General features: G+C 36.4%; 2 protein-coding genes across 2 annotated transcripts; both read left to right on the forward strand.

The window, feature by feature from the left end:
- The first annotated feature begins 456 nt into the window (after window positions 1-456).
- LOC125650302 (NPC intracellular cholesterol transporter 2-like) lies at window positions 457-3709 on the forward strand. Its single transcript, XM_048878483.2, has 4 exons — window positions 457-595; window positions 1363-1470; window positions 2373-2536; window positions 3265-3709. Exons 1-4 carry the CDS (start codon window positions 523-525, stop codon window positions 3349-3351), a joined length of 432 nt encoding a protein of 143 aa, XP_048734440.1. The 5' UTR covers window positions 457-522; the 3' UTR covers window positions 3352-3709.
- A 2959-nt stretch (window positions 3710-6668) lies between these two features.
- On the forward strand, window positions 6669-10150 carry LOC125650301 (NPC intracellular cholesterol transporter 2-like). Its single transcript, XM_048878482.2, has 4 exons — window positions 6669-6924; window positions 9244-9351; window positions 9446-9603; window positions 9860-10150. Exons 1-4 carry the CDS (start codon window positions 6843-6845, stop codon window positions 9944-9946), a joined length of 435 nt encoding a protein of 144 aa, XP_048734439.1. The 5' UTR covers window positions 6669-6842; the 3' UTR covers window positions 9947-10150.
- The last annotated feature ends 8108 nt before the right edge of the window (window positions 10151-18258 follow it).

The following is an 18258-nucleotide window of genomic DNA, read 5'->3' on the forward strand; positions in this document are numbered from 1 at the left end:
TATCATATTTATATATACAATATATACTGTTACAAATAATTCATTTACTGATGAGGTACACGAAAGAAAGGTGACCTCTGTCAAAATTTGCACGTGTCGTTCGTGAATTTGGGATAAGATACCGGTACTTTGAGTTTAGCTGTGATGATCAAAAGTTCTATTTGACATTCTGTCCAAGGTATCACTAATGTGAACTTTGAAGTCGAACCACCAGCTCCAATAGGTCACATTTGGGCTGTACCAATTCATTAAAGATATAGGGTTAACAGGTCAAAGTACCCCACTTTAAGAGAACTGATAAAGAATTTCAAGCCCACTTCCATGGCGATTTTCATAGCTTAATCTCAGTATAACACTCTGCTGATTTCTATTGCATTGAACTGTTTGATACGGAGGCTTATTTCATTATATCACCCTGTTCTCCCCTGACCTTGTGATACAAAATTGCGTTATAGCTACACAAAATCCCACCAAGTTTTAATAGTACATGTGTACACATTTTTTACAAGACCAGCGAACAAAATGATCCGTGCGTGTATATTTCTTGCACTGTTATCTATTTCGTTTGCTGACAACGTGAATTACAAAGACTGTGGTAAGCCTATTTTCTTATAATATCAATCAATACTCTGCAATATATTATGCGATTTGATACAAATGAAAAAAGATCGACCGTAGAGGTGCAAAAAGAGATTACCTTCAACTTTTAAAAAAGAGAATACATGTATAAAAAAAAAATTAATTTACAGCAAGTATAATATTCATCGATACGTTTGACATAAACATTGTACATGTATATGTAAATAGCATCCATTTAAACAATAAAAGGTGAAGGTAGCTAGCATTACAAAATAGATTTAATGAAATGTTGAAGAAAAGATTCGGTGAATGTAAATATAATACAGAAAATTGTAAATTAGGAATTTAAAGGAGGGTGGAGGGTGGGGGGACCTCAATAAACAAAAAATCCCACCAACTATCTGTGTTATTTTTCTTCTAAATCACCCTAGAGACCTGTTACATGCGTCTCTGATGATCCTTTATTTATGGTGATTCCCAAATTGTGGCTGGTTATGTACGGTCAGGCGACAAAAATATATCTACACACAGCAAAATCATAAAAGCTTTGAACTTAAACATCAGAAAAGTACAGAAAACATTTTTGCTTTCAAAATATGTTGTTGTTTTTTTTTAAGTGTTACGAACTGTTTTTCATTGATATCAAAAACTTTAATCATTTTTTTGTCTTCCATATACTTATTAAAAGCAAGCCGAAAAAGAATTGTGTAAAAGTTTATTATCATTATAGAAATGAAAATAGGGTTTAATTAATTAACTAATATCGCAAGAATATTTTTCCAGGATCTGTCTCCGGGAAAATAGAGGCAGTTGACATTAACCCATGTCCAACAGAACCATGCGAACTGAAGAGGAATACCAATATCACCATTAGTCTCGACTTTATGTCCAGTAAGTATCCAATCAATGCTGATATCACCATTAGTCTCGACTTTATGTCCAGTAAGTATCCAATCAATGCTGATATCACCATTAGTCTCGACTTTATGTCCAGTAAGTATCCAATCAATGCTGATATCACCATTAGTCTCGACTTTATGTCCAGTAAGTATCCAATCAATGCTGATATCACCATTAGTCTCGACTTTATGTCCAGTAAGTATCAAATCAATGCCGATATCACCATTAGTCTCGACTTTATGTCCAGTAAGTATCCAATCAATGCTGATATCACCATTAGTCTCGACTTTATGTCCAGTAAGTATCCAATCAATGCTGATATCACCATTAGTCTCGACTTTATGTCCAGTAAGTATCAAATCAATGCTGATATCACCATTAGTCTCGACTTTATGTCCAGTAAGTATCCAATCAATGCTGATATCACCATTAGTCCAATATGTATCAAATCAATGTTAATATCCATTAGTCCAGTAAATATCAAATGAATACTGATATTTACCATTAGTCCAGTAATTATCAAATCAATATTAATATTTACCATTAGTCTCGGCTTTATGTCCAGTAAGTATCAAATTCTGCTTTTCCAAGTACATACTTAGAAACAAAGCAAAATATTACTAGTATGTATTATAAGTTTAAGCATAGGAATTCGCATAACTCTTTGTATAAGTTGTCAGAACTTGTTTTCATTCCTTTTGTATTTTGTCAACAGGCACACAGTAAAGTATGCTCAAATCAATATACATGTATACCTCTTTATAAAAATAACGAAATACTGTTTTTAAAAAAATTAAAATTGTTATGTTATACATGCATTCCATACATATCTGTTCTCCGAAATGATTATCCACGCCTTGAGGCTCTGTATTCCATCGGATTTTCCATTTCAGATTCCAATTCAGCGACTTTTAAGACGATCGTACACGGTATTATAGGAGGGGTACCAGTCCCGTTTCCAAGCTCTAATGGAAAAATAACCCCACCTCTTCCCATAAAACCAGATCAGAAAATCACCTACACAAACGCTATCTTTGTAGAACCAACTTATCCCAAGGTAAGCAAAACAAAAAACGGAACAATTAATCAACATTCAATTGCTAAACATACACCCCTACCCCCAATGAAGATCCACCCATACCGTGGAAAGTCAGAGAACTTCGGATTGCTTGACACGTTCCTCAGTGCACTTGTTTGACCTTTGATATATAAATATACGACCAAATTCAATATTTTTATGGTGCATATTTTAATGAAGAAATACTCATCTTTGTAAAATACAAAGGAAAAGAAAGGTCTTGTTACAATAAATTCATATGTGAAATGTGAGAGCCTTATCACCATCCATTGAAAAGTTATGGCCAAGGTTTTAAAAAATATTTATAACATAAAAAAAAGTTTTTGCGAAAAGACAGACGGACAGACCAAAATATATGCCCCCCCCCCCCCCCCCCGAATCTTCGATTACAGTTCTGAGGAGTAAAAATCTAGGTCCAGCGGTCGAGAGCCTGTACACAAATATACTTGCATACTTTCTTGCTTCTGTGAAAAGAAGGACATGCTTATCTATATAGGGGAATGTCATTGATTCAACATTTTACATTCATTTGACGTGCTCTGAATCTAAACAATTAAACAAGCTTCCCCGTATCTTTAGCTCTAATGCTCAATTTGGCCTCAATAGGCCACACAGGAGAGTATGGGACCTTCTACAATATAATTTTAGAAATGTTCGAACTCGTGTACATTTGACTCTTAAATATGTTGTTATTTACTTTTTAACAGATTTCACTTCTCGTCAAGTGGGAAATTTGGGACGCCTCCAGGAAGGACTTTGTATGTTTTGTAGTACCCGCCGAGATTGTGGCTTAAACTCCGACAAAACTAACCTGCGTCTATAAATGTTCTATGTGAAATGAGGGTTTGTCATAAAATCGTACAACCTACACACACATCTAGGTTAGGATTGTGTTTAATATTGCAATGGAAAGTTGATTACTGCCGATTGGGCATTACTATATAGACAATGTATGTATTACATAATGAACTTGATACACATATGTTATCTGATTATTGAAGTATGTACTGTTAGTCGCACACTGAATGATATACACGTATACTATGGTTGTGTATAAATGACAAGTCAGCGTGTGTATTGCAATGTGACGTAAAACTATTGTGATGTCATATCTGGTACACGTATTTGAAGATTAAAATTTTGTCAACAGTTGCTAATTCTTATATCTAATACTTCCGTATTTTTCTCTTGACATTGTACTTGCTGATACTGTTAGAATGGCGATCTGGTACATTCACTGTGGTTTGAACATAGAGGGCTCAGCTCCATCACTACACTTACACTCTGCGATGTTCAAAGGTTTAGAGCAGTTTTGATGCTCATCTACTGTTGGTTCGACGGACCTGGACCATCCGACCTCGTCTTTTAAGCAGAGAGCTGAATGGGTAGATCTTTGAATCAGGACGTCGAATTAGATCATTCTACGTTTTACATGTACGTCATCTGCGAGCGTTGGATTTTTTTTTTTTAGAGAGAGTTAGCTGAATAAGATGTCGAAAACTTCGGAGCTAAAGAGTTACATTTTTTTTCAGTTTTTAGAATAAAAAATAAATAAATAAAGAGAGTGATAGAACTTTATGCTGGTTACAGCGGTACATGTCTTAATACTTCCTTTGTGACTTTTGGTTAACATCAGTAGCGTTCCCTCGCCATCATATATTTGCTGGTAGCTGGTAGTTCAGTGCAAAACAATTAGATATTCTGTATGAGTGTTTTGTTTGCTTCTTCATCTCTCCCCCCCCCCCCCCCCCATCCCTTAGCACCATTAGAAAAAAAGGTACATGACGTAAAGAGCCAGAAGATTTCATCTCTGTAGGTCTAATACAAGGACGAAATTAAAAAGAAATGACTTCATATAGATTTATAGAGAGAAAGTGCGGAATAATAAAAGAAGTTGCAGAGTTACCTATATTAATTTGAATGCACTACACGATGAAACAAAATACTCTGTGAAACAAGTATTCAAAGTGCTTTTTGAGTTGGTAGAGTTAATTTGTATAGGGATTATTAAATCATCAGGTGAATGCTAATCCATGATGACTGATATCCACCTTCTGCGCGAATTTTGGAGTACAATGTATTTCTGCGCATTTTCCGATTATAGCGTATATATTTGGTGCCTTTGTTATGAACTCTTGTCAGTACGTACTGTCAGCACGAACCTTGACCCAGAACCCCGAGTAAAGCTGAATGTGACCCAGAACCTCGAGTAAAGCTGAATGTGACCCAGAACCTCGAGTAAAACCATACATACCTAGACACGTAATCTCGAGTAAAGCGTCACGTAACCCAGAACCTCGAGTAAAGCCGCATGTACCGTGGCCTAGAACCTCGAGTAAATCCACAAATACCGTGACCCAAAACCTTGAGTAAAGGCATACCTACCGTGATCCAAAACCTCGAGTAAAGCCATACCTACCGTGACCCAAAACCTCGAGTAAATCCATACCTACCGTGATCCAAAACCTTAAAAAAAAAAAGCCATACCTACTGTTAACCAGAACATCCAGTAAAGCCAGAGAGCCTCGATTAAAGGAACACATACTGTGACTCAGAAACTCGAGTAAAACCATACATACCGTGACCCAGAACCTCGAGCAAAGCTTCACGTGACTCAGAATTTACCTCGAGTAAAACCGCACGTACCCTGACCCAGACCCTCGAGGAAAGCCACACATACCCCTCGAGTAAAGCTGAACGTGACACAGAATCTCGAGTAAAGCCATACCTACCGTGACCCATAACCTCGAGTAAAGCCATACCTACCGTGACCCAGAACCTCGATTAAAGCTTCACGTGACCCAGAACCTTGAGTAAATTTTCATGTGACTCAGAATTTCGAACAAAACTGCATGTACCGTGACCCAAACCTTCGAGGAAAGCCACACATGTCGTGACCCAAAACCTCGAGTAAAGCTTCACGTGACCAAGAACCTCGAGTAAAGCCATACCTACCGTGACCTAAATCCTCGATTAAAGCCATACCTTTAATGACTCAAAACCTCGAGTAAAGTTTCACGTGACCAAGAACCTCGAGTAAAGTCATACCTACCTTGACCCAAATCCTTGATTAAAGCCATACATACCATGACCCAAACCCTCGTGTAAAGCTTCACGTGAAACAAATCCTCGATTAAATCCATATCTACCGTGACACAAAACCTCGAGTAAATCCATACCTATCGTGACCCAGAACCTCGAGTAAAGCTTCACGTGACCAAGAACCTCGAGTAAAGCCGCACGTATCGTGATCCAGACCCTCGAAGAAAGCCACACATACCGTGACCCAGACCCTCGATTAAAGCTTCACGTGACCCAGAACCTCGAGTAAAGTTTCACGTGACCCAGAACCTTGAGTAAATTTTCACTTGACCCAGAATTTCGAACAAAGCCGCACGTACCGTGACCCAGAAATTAGAGTAAAGCCACATATACCGTGACCCAGACCCTCGAGTAAAGCCACATCAGCGTCGTACGTAACCTTGTGTGAAGTCGTTTCCGTTACACGGAACTTCATGTGATGCAGTGACACGGAACTTCGTGTGATGCAGTGACACAGAACCTCGTGTGATGCAGTGACGCGGAACCTCGTGTGATGCAGTGACACGGAACTTCGTGTGATGAAGTGACCTGGGATAAAACCAGTTCGCATTGTTATCCAAGTTTTCTGTACATAGCGGAAGCTCTGAGTGATAATAATGTTTACATTATAGATACTTATGAAAATTGTATATCAAAATGACGTTGAAAATGATAACGAGGCAGGGCGTACCCTGTGAACTTTCCATAACTAAGATTATAGCAGGATGATATCGCTAGTCCTATATTATATCTTAAACCAAACAATCACATTCTGTTCATTGTGCGTAAATGAAGTTCGCAATAAATATACATATAAAACACTAAATATTCCTGGTACAGCAATAACCATATTCAGAAGAATGAAAATTTCACTAGACTTTTATGATCGAGTTTGCTTATAAGGCTCTAGAGATCATACTGTGCTTTTCCTGATAAATGTTCTTCTGAGAGAGAATTGTAATTTTATCTCACTGTGATCATCATGTAGATCGAATAGTGGTCAGTAATAGTACTTTGATTTGAACATTCATAAACACGACTTACGAGGGTTATAGCGTGATACTTTGATTGGACCGGGGTTATCGTATTCTCGTACGACGAAAGGGGGGAAAATGGAACGCATATAAAAGGAATATCAGTAGTGTTGTGTGATTGTTATATCTGACGGTAGTGATACTGATTTCTGACTTTGTATACTACAAGAATGGACACAATGACCAGAGCTATTATATTAGCAGCTGTACTGTGTAGCGCTACAGCTGATGTAATTACATTCAAAGACTGCGGTGAGTTGTAATTTAGTACAAGCGCTAAAATTTTCTAATGACATTTCCCTATGGAAATTGCGAATCGGAATTCTCGTAAAACACAATATAATTAATCTTAAAATTATGTCTAATATGATAATGAAATGATTTAACATTTCATATACTAGTATTCTTTTGCGAAATCGACCCATTTTATGATTTTTAACAAATGTTATGCTCAATAATGTTCTGTAACCATACCAATTTTGTTTGTGAAAACGATTGTACGATCTGAAGGCAAGGACAGAAGCCGACACATTGTCATTACCAAGACTATGAGATGATAAGGAATTAAAGTTTGATAAGGACATGTCAAGGCGTCATGCAGTTTGATTCATCTGAGATCACATGTATGAATGGTGCATATCTGTTATTGTTATATTACAGGTCCTACTGGAAGTGCTACGTGATTTATATCGCGCGCTCCGCAATACAGATACATGATTGTTAAAATAACTGCGAAAACTTTTTACGATAATTACTATGTCGCATTAATTATCCCTTTTCAAGCACCTTGGGATTAAGTTGTATTATTTAGAGCGAAAGTGATGCTTCCTCTGTCCCAAGTAATCGAAAGGCTTTCATTTTTTCACGTCTTTTAAAAACTATTCTAAAAAGTATACATAATTTATCCAGACTTGTGTTGAAGTGTTCCTTGGTTCAAGTAAACAAATTCTTTACTGCTTTGTTACTCTTATAGCGCAGAGTAATTGGATAGGTGGCAAATGTTGTTTTTTTTTTTTTTGGTTGTTTTTTGTTTTGTTTTAGTAAGATAAAAATAATTTGCTACTTACCAACTGTACCTACCCCAATATATATACATGTATATATATATATATATATATAGAGAGAGAGAGAGAGAGAGAGAGAGAGAGAGAGAGAGAGAGAGAGAGAATAGAGATAAACAGATATACACGGGAGAAGACAAATGAAGACTTAACAAACATACTTATACACAATACAATGACTTATATACAGTACAGTCCAACTTCAGTAAACTTTTGTATCAAAGATATCTCAAATTTTAAGGAGTGTCAAACATGATTGGAGTGACTGACATTTCAAAATATTTACATGTCATGTTTTACCTTCGATATTTTTACTAATTGAAATGATAGCCATTTCCTCATGATTGTGTTAAATGGGCGATTAAATAGTGTGTGATTATAACACATGAATTGCACGTGGAAGCTCATATATGACCGAGTTCGATAACTAAAGTCGAACCAAATTATGATCGATCTACACTATATTTGGTTGAAACGGAGTGTCACTGCGCATGTCCGGTCTACCATAGACCCACCCACGCTTATTATCTGAAAGTTGAGCTTTAGTAACCAGACATGCGCACTGAAGGTCCGGAAGCAAGCCAGACATGTAATAAAAAATTCCCCAAATTAATGACGTTTAGCTGACCCCCCCCCCCCCAAAAAAAACCCCCAACCCAACAAAAATTAAACAAAGAAAAAAAAAAACAAAAAACAAAAACAAAGCAAAAACAAAAAACAAAACGCACCAACCCCCCAACCCCCAGAAAAAAGGCTACATGTAGATAAAATAGAACTAATTAAGCTACAGTAATGCTAATATATGTGGTGGACTGTTAGTCCCCGAGGGTCTCTACTGCCCAGTGGCTAAGTACTTCGTTACTAGCTTGAAAATACGGATGTATATCTAATTGCTGTTATAAAATTTAGAAATTCATTTCAAAATTAAGGATTATCTCCCTCACGCATAGCTCTTATCCTTAGACGAATTTGACTCCACTTTTTTGGTACACTGTTTTTCCCTTTAATAGCTCTAAAACGTCATTGTTATTTCGGATTTCAAACATTTCGGTTGAGCATCACTGAAGAGACATTATTTGTCGAAATGTGCATCTGGTGCATCAAAATTGGTACCGTATAAGTTTTACATATATAAACAAAACGAATAAATCCTTACTTATAAAAAACCTCATATTTAAACACGTTTGTCTCCTTCATGGAGAATGGAGAGTATTGATTCGCACAATCTAATTAAAATCAGATCCTAAAATACGCTCACAATCTAAGAAGTCTGATTTTAAATAGGTTATGAGATTGATCACTGTTCGTTATCTTCACCTTGCATTGTGATTCGCACTTTCTATTATAGGTACGTTTTGGTTATAATGCTATGGCTTTTAAATTTTTTTATACTTAACCTTTATCAGCTATAATTACAAAATTATTATGGAATGCACTTTAAAGATGTTATTGTAGGTATATACTAAACGTATTTCACTTGAAAATCATCTTATACATACTCATTTTCCAGGATCTGTAACCGGAACCGTAAACCAGGTCGAATTCACTCCGTGTCCTTCAGAACCCTGTCAAGTAAAGAAGGGAGACAACGCTACTCTAAAAGTAGAATTGACACCAAGTGAGTAGTTATCTTTCATAGTATCTCAAGTTCTCGACAGAAATGTCACACTAGTGCGATGAAAACACACCTCAATTTTTTAATTTTTTATCAGAGGTGGACTCGACGAAATATACATCTGTGCTTCACGGAATCATCGGAGGGGTACCTGTACCATTTCCGCTTCAGAATGGACTCGTATCCGGTCCAATATCTATAAACACTAAAATAACCTACTCAAATTTTCTGATGGTTCTGCCTTCTTATCCAAAGGTATGATCCCATTAATTGAGGACTATGAATATTCCTCTTACTTTCTAACAAGAGAGCAAGAGATACATATACCAGGGTATACTTTTTTTGGTATAGTGTATACATGTTGTATTTGAATGTATGCACGTGGAATATACTTATGTACTTTTAAATTGCATATGATAAATAAGATACTAAAAGCAAAACCGTACACCTCCTAGTGCGTATCATTCACAATTTCAGTGCCCGCTAAGTTTGGTCCAATTTCTTTTCACAGGTCTCGCTCCTCGCCAAACTTGAAATCCGAGACGACAATGACAAAGACCTCGTGTGTTTTGTTTGGCCTATCCAGATTGTGGATTAGTGATTTTTGCGGATTAGTGGTTTCTGTGGATTAGAGGTTTGACTACGCAATGCATTGCTCATACTGTGTACTGCTGATTTGAATGCTGATGAACCAATATGTTGTCCCGCTGGATCTAGGGACTGAAGGTTCTGGTTTGCTTCTAAAATGCACTTCACATTGTACATTCTAAAAGAAATAAATCATCTTTGTTATTTATTTGCAGATTCCAGTTAAGATGTTGTCAATTACAAGGGTAATGCATGAAAACCGTTAGAGGCGTTATAGATAGGGCCTTTGAGTTTGAGAAACTTCGTCACAACATTTATTTTAAGATCTATACAAAATCATGCACACTGCACACCAAGAAAACTCTGATGATGTAGGAAATCTGACTAATCCACAAGGAAATAACGTGTGTGTGATGTATGGAGCGCCAAATTAACATAAACTCAAATAATTGAAGATATCATCAATTCATTTGATGCGCACAACAATTGAATTAAAGATCTCTTCAAATAATTAATGATATCTTCAATTCTGAATTATTGCGCGCATTAAATGAATTGATGGTAGCATTAATTCTTCTGCTGAATTGATGCGCGCTTTAATTGAATTAATGATCTCTTCAAATGAATTAATGATATCAACAATTGAATTGATGCGCGCTACAATTCAATTGAAGAGAGCAATAATTGATATAATGGGCGCATTAAATCAATTGATGAGAGCAATAATTGAATTGATGCGCGCATTAATTCATTTGATGAGAGCAATAATGGATTTAATGCGCGCATTAATTCAATTATTGCTCTCTTCAATTGAATTAATGATATCTTTAATTCATTTGAAGAGAGCAATAATTCTTTTAGAGAGAGCAACTAAATAATTAACGATATCTTCAATTCAACATATCCACAATTGAATTAATGATCTCTTTAATTGAATTGTTGCTCTCTTTAAAAGAATTGATGCGCGCATTAATTCCTTATACAAAAGCATTGTAAATAATTAAAGATATCTTCAATTGAATTAAAGAGATCATCAAATTATTTATACCGAGCTCTAAATCAATTATTGCGAGCAATATTTCTACGAAATTAATGCTCTCATCAATTGAATTGAAGAGAGCAATATTTGAATTTTATAATGCGCGCATCAAATCTATTATTGCTCTCATTAATTCAATTGATGCTCTCATCAATTGAATTGAAGAGAGCAATAATTGAATTAATGGGCGCATTAAATCAATTATTGCTCTCATTAATTCAATTGATGCGCGCATTAATTCCTTATACAAAAGCATTGTAAATAATTAAAGATATCTTCAATTGAATTAAAGAGATCATCAAATTATTTATACCGAGCTCTAAATCAATTATTGCGAGCAATATTTCTACGAAATTAATGCTCTCATCAATTGAATTGAAGAGAGCAATATTTGAATTTTATAATGCGCGCATCAAATCTATTATTGCTCTCATTAATTCAATTGATGCTCTCATCAATTGAATTGAAGAGAGCAATAATTGAATTAATGGGCGCATTAAATCAATTATTGCTCTCATTAATTCAATTGATGCGCGCATTAATTCAATTGATGAGAGCAATAATTGAATTGAAGCGCGCATTAATTCATTTAATGAGAGCAATAATTGATTTAATGCGCGCATTAATTCAATTAAAGAGAGCAATAATTGAATTGATGATATCTTCAAATAATTGAAGATATCTTCAATTATTTGAGTTTATGTTAATTTGGCGCTCCATAGTGATGGGAAACTTTCCCAATACTTAGACGCAAACGTAGTTATGGACATCGTTCATATCAAAACCCAAATATACCGGGTACACGATTTCTTATTTGATTCACTTATACCATACGTCAACAGACAATTGGGTCTACATCATATTCGTAGAAAACCTTACTCCGTTCCATTGAAAGTTTTAAGAAGGTTATTTGAAGAAGCCAAAGGTAGAAAATACTTGGATTTTCCAGTACCAGACGACAGACTGAATTATGCAAGTGATTATGAATGTTGCCCATCACAGGCTCTTCAAAGCAGTGCGACCCCTTCCGAATCACGCCGTCTGTTTCGTAAACTTAGATATTCTAAGAAAGGAATAGATGCTGTCTACATAAGCTACAGTCACCTTTGGTGTGTCCTGGGGTCCGTGTTTGCCCAACTCTCTATTTTGTATTGCTTATAGGAGTTATGAGATTGATCACTGTTCGTTATCTTCACCTTTCACGATAAAGTCCTGTCTTGTATTCCATCATACTTTAATTTCAAATCTACACCCTGTATTTATAATTATATTCCACTATTGTACCCAATTATTAAAAATTCCAAAGAACGTTTAAAAAATTGAAATTTTAACTTTCCCAAATCAACAGCATCAAAACTTACGACTTTTAAAACTTTACACGACCATTCCTCACGATAAATCAAAGGCTAGACTTTTTGACATCATAGACAGCTGTTTCTATAATGAAAATGGAACAAGGAAAGATTCAAATCTTGTGATCAGTCATCCAAAAATACTTTGTTAAACACCACTCTGATTCTACATGCAAGTACTCTAAAGTTGATACATGCATTAAAAATGCTGAAATTCTTAATTGACAATATCTTAGACGTCTTTGGTGATCAGGGTCTCCAACAGTCTGTTGGAATTGCTCATCGGCACAATTTGTGTTCCATTACCAGTTGGCTTGTTTCTGTATTCTTATGAGACAAAGTTTATTCAAAAGCTTCTACATGGAAAGAAAAAAATATCTTGCTCTGGCCTTCAACTCGACATTTACGTATATCGACGACGCTTTATCATCAATATTTATTTTCATTCATATGTCGCATCGATATATCCCTAAACTACATAAAAAACACTTACAAACAAAGATATATTGCTGGATCCAGTAAGTGCTCTACCAAGCCCCTATCTTTGCTCCTCACGAACAATATCAACAGCTGTGAAGGAGAAACTTCAAACGTACTGTGCGACTACATATGCCAGAAGTGGTGTAAATCAAAAGTGGATTCTAAACAATTCTAAAGAACTTATAGTAAATTTGAAATTTGAAATCGCAAAACTTTTCTCAAATCAAGAACCTGTGACTTTTCAACACTTTACACGACCATTCCTCACGATAAATTAAAGACTAGACTTTTTTAAATCATAGACAGTTGCTTCCACAAAAATGGAAAACGCAAATATTCCTATCTAGTGATCAGTCAACCAAAAATTACTTTGTTAAACACCACTCTGATTCCACGCACAAGTACTCAGAAGTTAAAAAATATGCTGGAGTTCTTGATGGACAATATCTTCGTAGTCCTTGGTGATCAGGTCTTCCATCAGTCTGTTGGAATTCCCATGAACACGAATTGTGCTCCTTTGTTAGCTGACCTGTTTTTATATTCCTATGAAGCAGAATGTTTTCAAAAAAAAATCTCTTGCTGTGGCCTTCAATTCGACCTTTAGATATATCCACGACGTTTTATCTATTAACAATAATAACTTTCATCCATTTGTTGATTTCATATATCCCTGTGAGCTCGAAACATAAGACGCCACATCGGCGTTCACTTCTGCTTCATACTTAGATCTTTTATTGAAAGTAGATACTAACGGCAAACTAACAACTCAATTTTATGATAAACGGAATGAATTCAGCTTCTCCATCGTCAACTTTCGTATTTATGTAGCAATATTCCATTAAAACCTGCATATGGTTTTTATATCTCTCAACTGATTCGATACACAAGAGCTTCTTTTGCGTATGGTCAATTTTTAAATCGAGGCAGGCTACTGACAAACAAGTTGATGGTGCAGGGGTTTCAACAGTCTCGTTTAAAGTCAGCATTTCGCAAATGTTATGGTCGTTATAATGATCTAGTTTGCTAAAAAAAAAAAAAAAAAAAAACACCCAAAAAACAAACCCACCACTATCTTTGGGTCATTTGCTGTCTGTCGTGTTTCATACCGATATGGCGTTCTTGGCACACTGATTTTGACTACGGATAACTCCGTTTACCTGATTAAGATATAGGGCTCACCGCGGGTGTGACCGGTCAAAGGGGGATGCTTGCTCCTCCTAGTCGTTAATTGACCAACTCTTAATTTTGTCTTCTTTTTACTATATTGTTTTACATCGTTATAATGATCTAGTTTGCCAATACAACCTATCATTGGGTCAAATGGTGTCTGGCGTGTTTCATACAGCTTGTTATACTCTTCTTGGCACATCAATTTTGACTACGCATTACTCCGTTTACCTGACTAAGACATATGACTCACGGTGGGTGAGACCGGTCGACAGGAGATGCTTACTCCTCCTAGGCATCTGATCCCACCTCTGGTATGTCCAGGGGTCCGTGTTTGCCCTACTCTTCATTTGCATTCCTTATAGGAGTTATGAGATTGATCACTGTTCGTTATCTTCACCTTGCATAAAAACAAACGTTAGTGTCACCTATCCTTCTGTGTTTAGTAAACCAGAAGTGATACTCTAAAATAAACAAGATTACTACACGTAGCCATGTCCCCCACCGCCGCAAAAAAAAAGTTGAAGCGCAAAAGTTTCATAACTCCTGTAAAATTTGTCGAATCAAAATTGCAGCGCAATATGATCAACTACATATGGTGACGAACAATCCTACAAAATTTGAACAAAATCCGTTGAGCGGTTTCTGAGGAGTTGCGTCGACAAAGTGTTCCTATAGTGTAGCATGTACGAATTCAACCAAGTCCCATAACTCCTGTAAAACTTGTCGAATAAAGATGTCGGCGCAATATGATCAACTACATATGGTGACTTACCATCCTACAAACTTTGAATGAAATCCGGTGAGCGGTTTCGGAGGAGTTGCGTCCACAAAGTGTTCCTATAGTGTACTACGTACAAATTCAACAAAGTCTCATAATTCCTATAAAATTTGTCGAATCAAAATTGCAGCGCAATATGATCAACTACACATGGTGACTAACAATCCCACAAATTATGAACAAAACCCGTTGAGGTGTAGCATGTACAAAATCAACCAAGTCCCATACCTCCTGTAAAAATTGTCGAATCAAAATGGCAGCGAAATATGATCAACTACACATGGTGACTAACAATCCTACAAACTATGAACAAAACCCGTTGAGCGGTTTCTGAGGAGTTGCGTCCACAATGTGAAGTGGGACGGACGCACGGACACCGGTATTTCTATGTCCCCTTCCGCGTTGCGGTGGGGAAAAATAAATTTCAACTGTATTTTAAGTAGGTACAGTTTCTATAGTCATCTGGCCAAAAATGTCGATGATTTCACTTGGAGCTCAAACCCTGGCATTCAAATAAGGAATATATTAGCAAACCCAAAATTCACTCAGTTTGATCAGCAAAATGATTTGTGTCGTATGACGAGAGCTTGAAGTTGGCATAAAATTGCAAAAATGCCATTTTTAAGGAAAATAGCCACAGATTCAGGTGGTTTTCCTTTCAGAAAACATACAGTGCATGCGTCGAGCAAATTCATATTCAAGCATGTTTTTCATCTTATAATAATACACAATATATATCATTTTCATTTTGCTCGACAAATGCGCACATCTTATCTGTATAACATTTGACAGTTTTCAGGCTTATTTTGAAAAAAGGCGGGAAATGTCTTATTCATGATGTCAGAATGCTATTCAATTAGGAATATCATTCTGATTTTGTTGACATATTATACCTAGCATATATTTTACTTTCTTAAAACGCTGATTAAGGTTAATTCCAGACACATTTTATTGAAAGAAAATTTTTGGGCCTTTTTATGTATACAATCGTACCATTTGGTAATCGTACTAATACTCCAAATGTCCTTTCAAAAGACGAAATTCTTCAAAATCATGCTTCAGTTTTACACACATTTCATATCTCAGTCAATGGAATAGATGTACATGTATATGAGTTACCAAACTTATACTGGATTCCTTAACTTCACAAAAACCCTTACAAACAAAGATACATTGCTGAATCCAGTAATTGCTCTACGAAGCCTCTATCTTTCCTACTCACGAAAATATCAACAGCTGTGAAGGAGAAACTTCAAACGTACTGTGCCACAACATATGCCAGAAGTGGTTTAAAATCAAATGTGAATTCTAAAAAATTCTAAAGGACTTATAGTAAATTTGAAATCGCAAAACTTTTCGCAAACCAACATCAAAACGTATGATTTTTCAACACTTTACATGACCATTCCTCACGATAAATTAAAGACTAGCCTAGACTTTTTGACATCCTAGACAGTTGCTTCAACAAAAATGGAAAACGCAAATATTCCTATCTAGTGATCAGTCATCCAGAAAATTACTTTGTTAAACACCACTCCGATTCCACGCATAAGTACTTTGAAGTTGAAATCAAGAATATGCTGGAGTTCCTCATAGAAAATATTTTCATAGTGTTTGGCGAGCAGGTCTTCCAACAATCTATCGGAATTCCTATAGGTACAAATTGTGCTCCTTTGTTAGCTGACCTGTTTTATATTCTTATGAAGCAGAACTTATTCAAGGCTTCTATATGGAAAGAAAGAATGTCTTGCCTTCAACTCACCATTTGTGATTGGATTGTATAAGTGCATATTATGCAAACGGTTTGAACACAAATTCTTTCAGCTTACAGAGTTCTCACCTTAAATACAATTGTCAATATACTACTATTAATTAATCTGATAAATTGACACAATCATTTCTTAGTTATATTAAATAAATACATGTATTAAACCAGTAGCTCACTGGTAGAGCGTTCGCTTCGTAACCGGGAGGTCGTGAGTTCGAGCTCCGCTCATTCCATGGCTTTGGCAAACCTAAGACGCTAAAATGGGTAGTGATTGCTCCTTTGCCAAACATTCGCCATTTAGAAGTGAGAATCACAGGTATTTCGGATACGACCTTAAAAACGGAGGTCCCGTGTCACGACAGGTGTTGGCATGTTAAAGAACCTCACTGCTACAGCCCTGAGTGCTAAGCAGATGTCTAAATTTGTGGTTCTTCACCTTCAGCTGGTGACGTCTTAATAAGAGTGCAAAATTCTCAACCAGGCGTAAAAAAACAAAACAACCAATAACCAATCAATCAATCATGCATGCATTCAAGGTCGAGTATGGTATTAGGTACTACCGGTAATAACAGAAAATCTTCCAGAATCGCTGAGGAAAATATGTTGGTTTAATTCAACATGTTGAGCTTAATTCGTCTCCTCATAGGAGTAAGTGAAATATATCCCTGTGAACTCGAGATAAAAGACACCACAGAGTCCTCCACATTTGCTTCATACTTAGATATTTTTTCCAAGAATGGCCACGCACGTCAGACAGCATGTGACCCAATTTGTATTCTATCGGCAAACTAAATCATTGTAACGACCATAGAATTTGCGAAATGCTGACTTTAAACGGGACTGTTGAAAACCCTGCACCAGGGGTGTCCAGTGTAGCGGAGAGATAACGCTCTCGCTTCTCACCGCTGCAAACATCCCGTGCACCAAAGGAACCCATTGGAAATAAGCTTTCGAGCTTTCATGGGTTACCCTTGATATCTATATATGTATATTTGTATGTATGTATATACCGAATAAATATTTATTTTATCAACTTGTTTGTCGGTAGCCTGTCTCGATTTAAAAACTGACAATATGCAGAACAACCTCTTGCGTATCGAATCAGTTGAAAGATATAAACACCATATGCAGGTGATAATGAAATATTGCTAGATAATTATGGGAAGCTGACGATGGAGAAGCTGAAATCTTCCCGTTTGTTATAAAGTTGAGTTGTTAGTTTGCCGTTAATTGTCATTTTCAATAAAATATCGAAGTACGAAGCAGACGTGGAGGACTCTGTGGGTCTTTTAATTCTCGATTTCACAGGGATATATCGAATCGATTGGTTGATTGTATCTTGCTTAATGCCCCTTTCAAGAATTATTTTTCACTGATATGGAGACGCCACCAATACAGGTGAAGGGATCCAAATTTAGTCCTATACTCGGCACTTACGGCCATTGAGCAGTGAGTGTTCTTTAGCGTGCCACATCTACTGTGACACGGGACATCCGTGTTTAAGGTCATCTCCGAGGACCCATGACATTCACACCTGATGCCGAGCGTATGGCGATGGAACTGTCCCTACCTGTTTGAACGACTTAGGCCTGTCGCTATATCGAATCGACAAATGATTGAAAATTATTATTGTTAATAGATGAAAGGTGAAGAGAACAAACAAGTGATCAGTCTCATAACTCCTACAAGTAATACAAAATAGAAAGTTGGGCAAACACGGACCCCTGGATATATC

Source organism: Ostrea edulis, chromosome 5 (genome assembly GCF_947568905.1).
Source record: "Ostrea edulis chromosome 5, xbOstEdul1.1, whole genome shotgun sequence".
Classification (NCBI taxonomy): domain Eukaryota; kingdom Metazoa; phylum Mollusca; class Bivalvia; order Ostreida; family Ostreidae; genus Ostrea; species Ostrea edulis.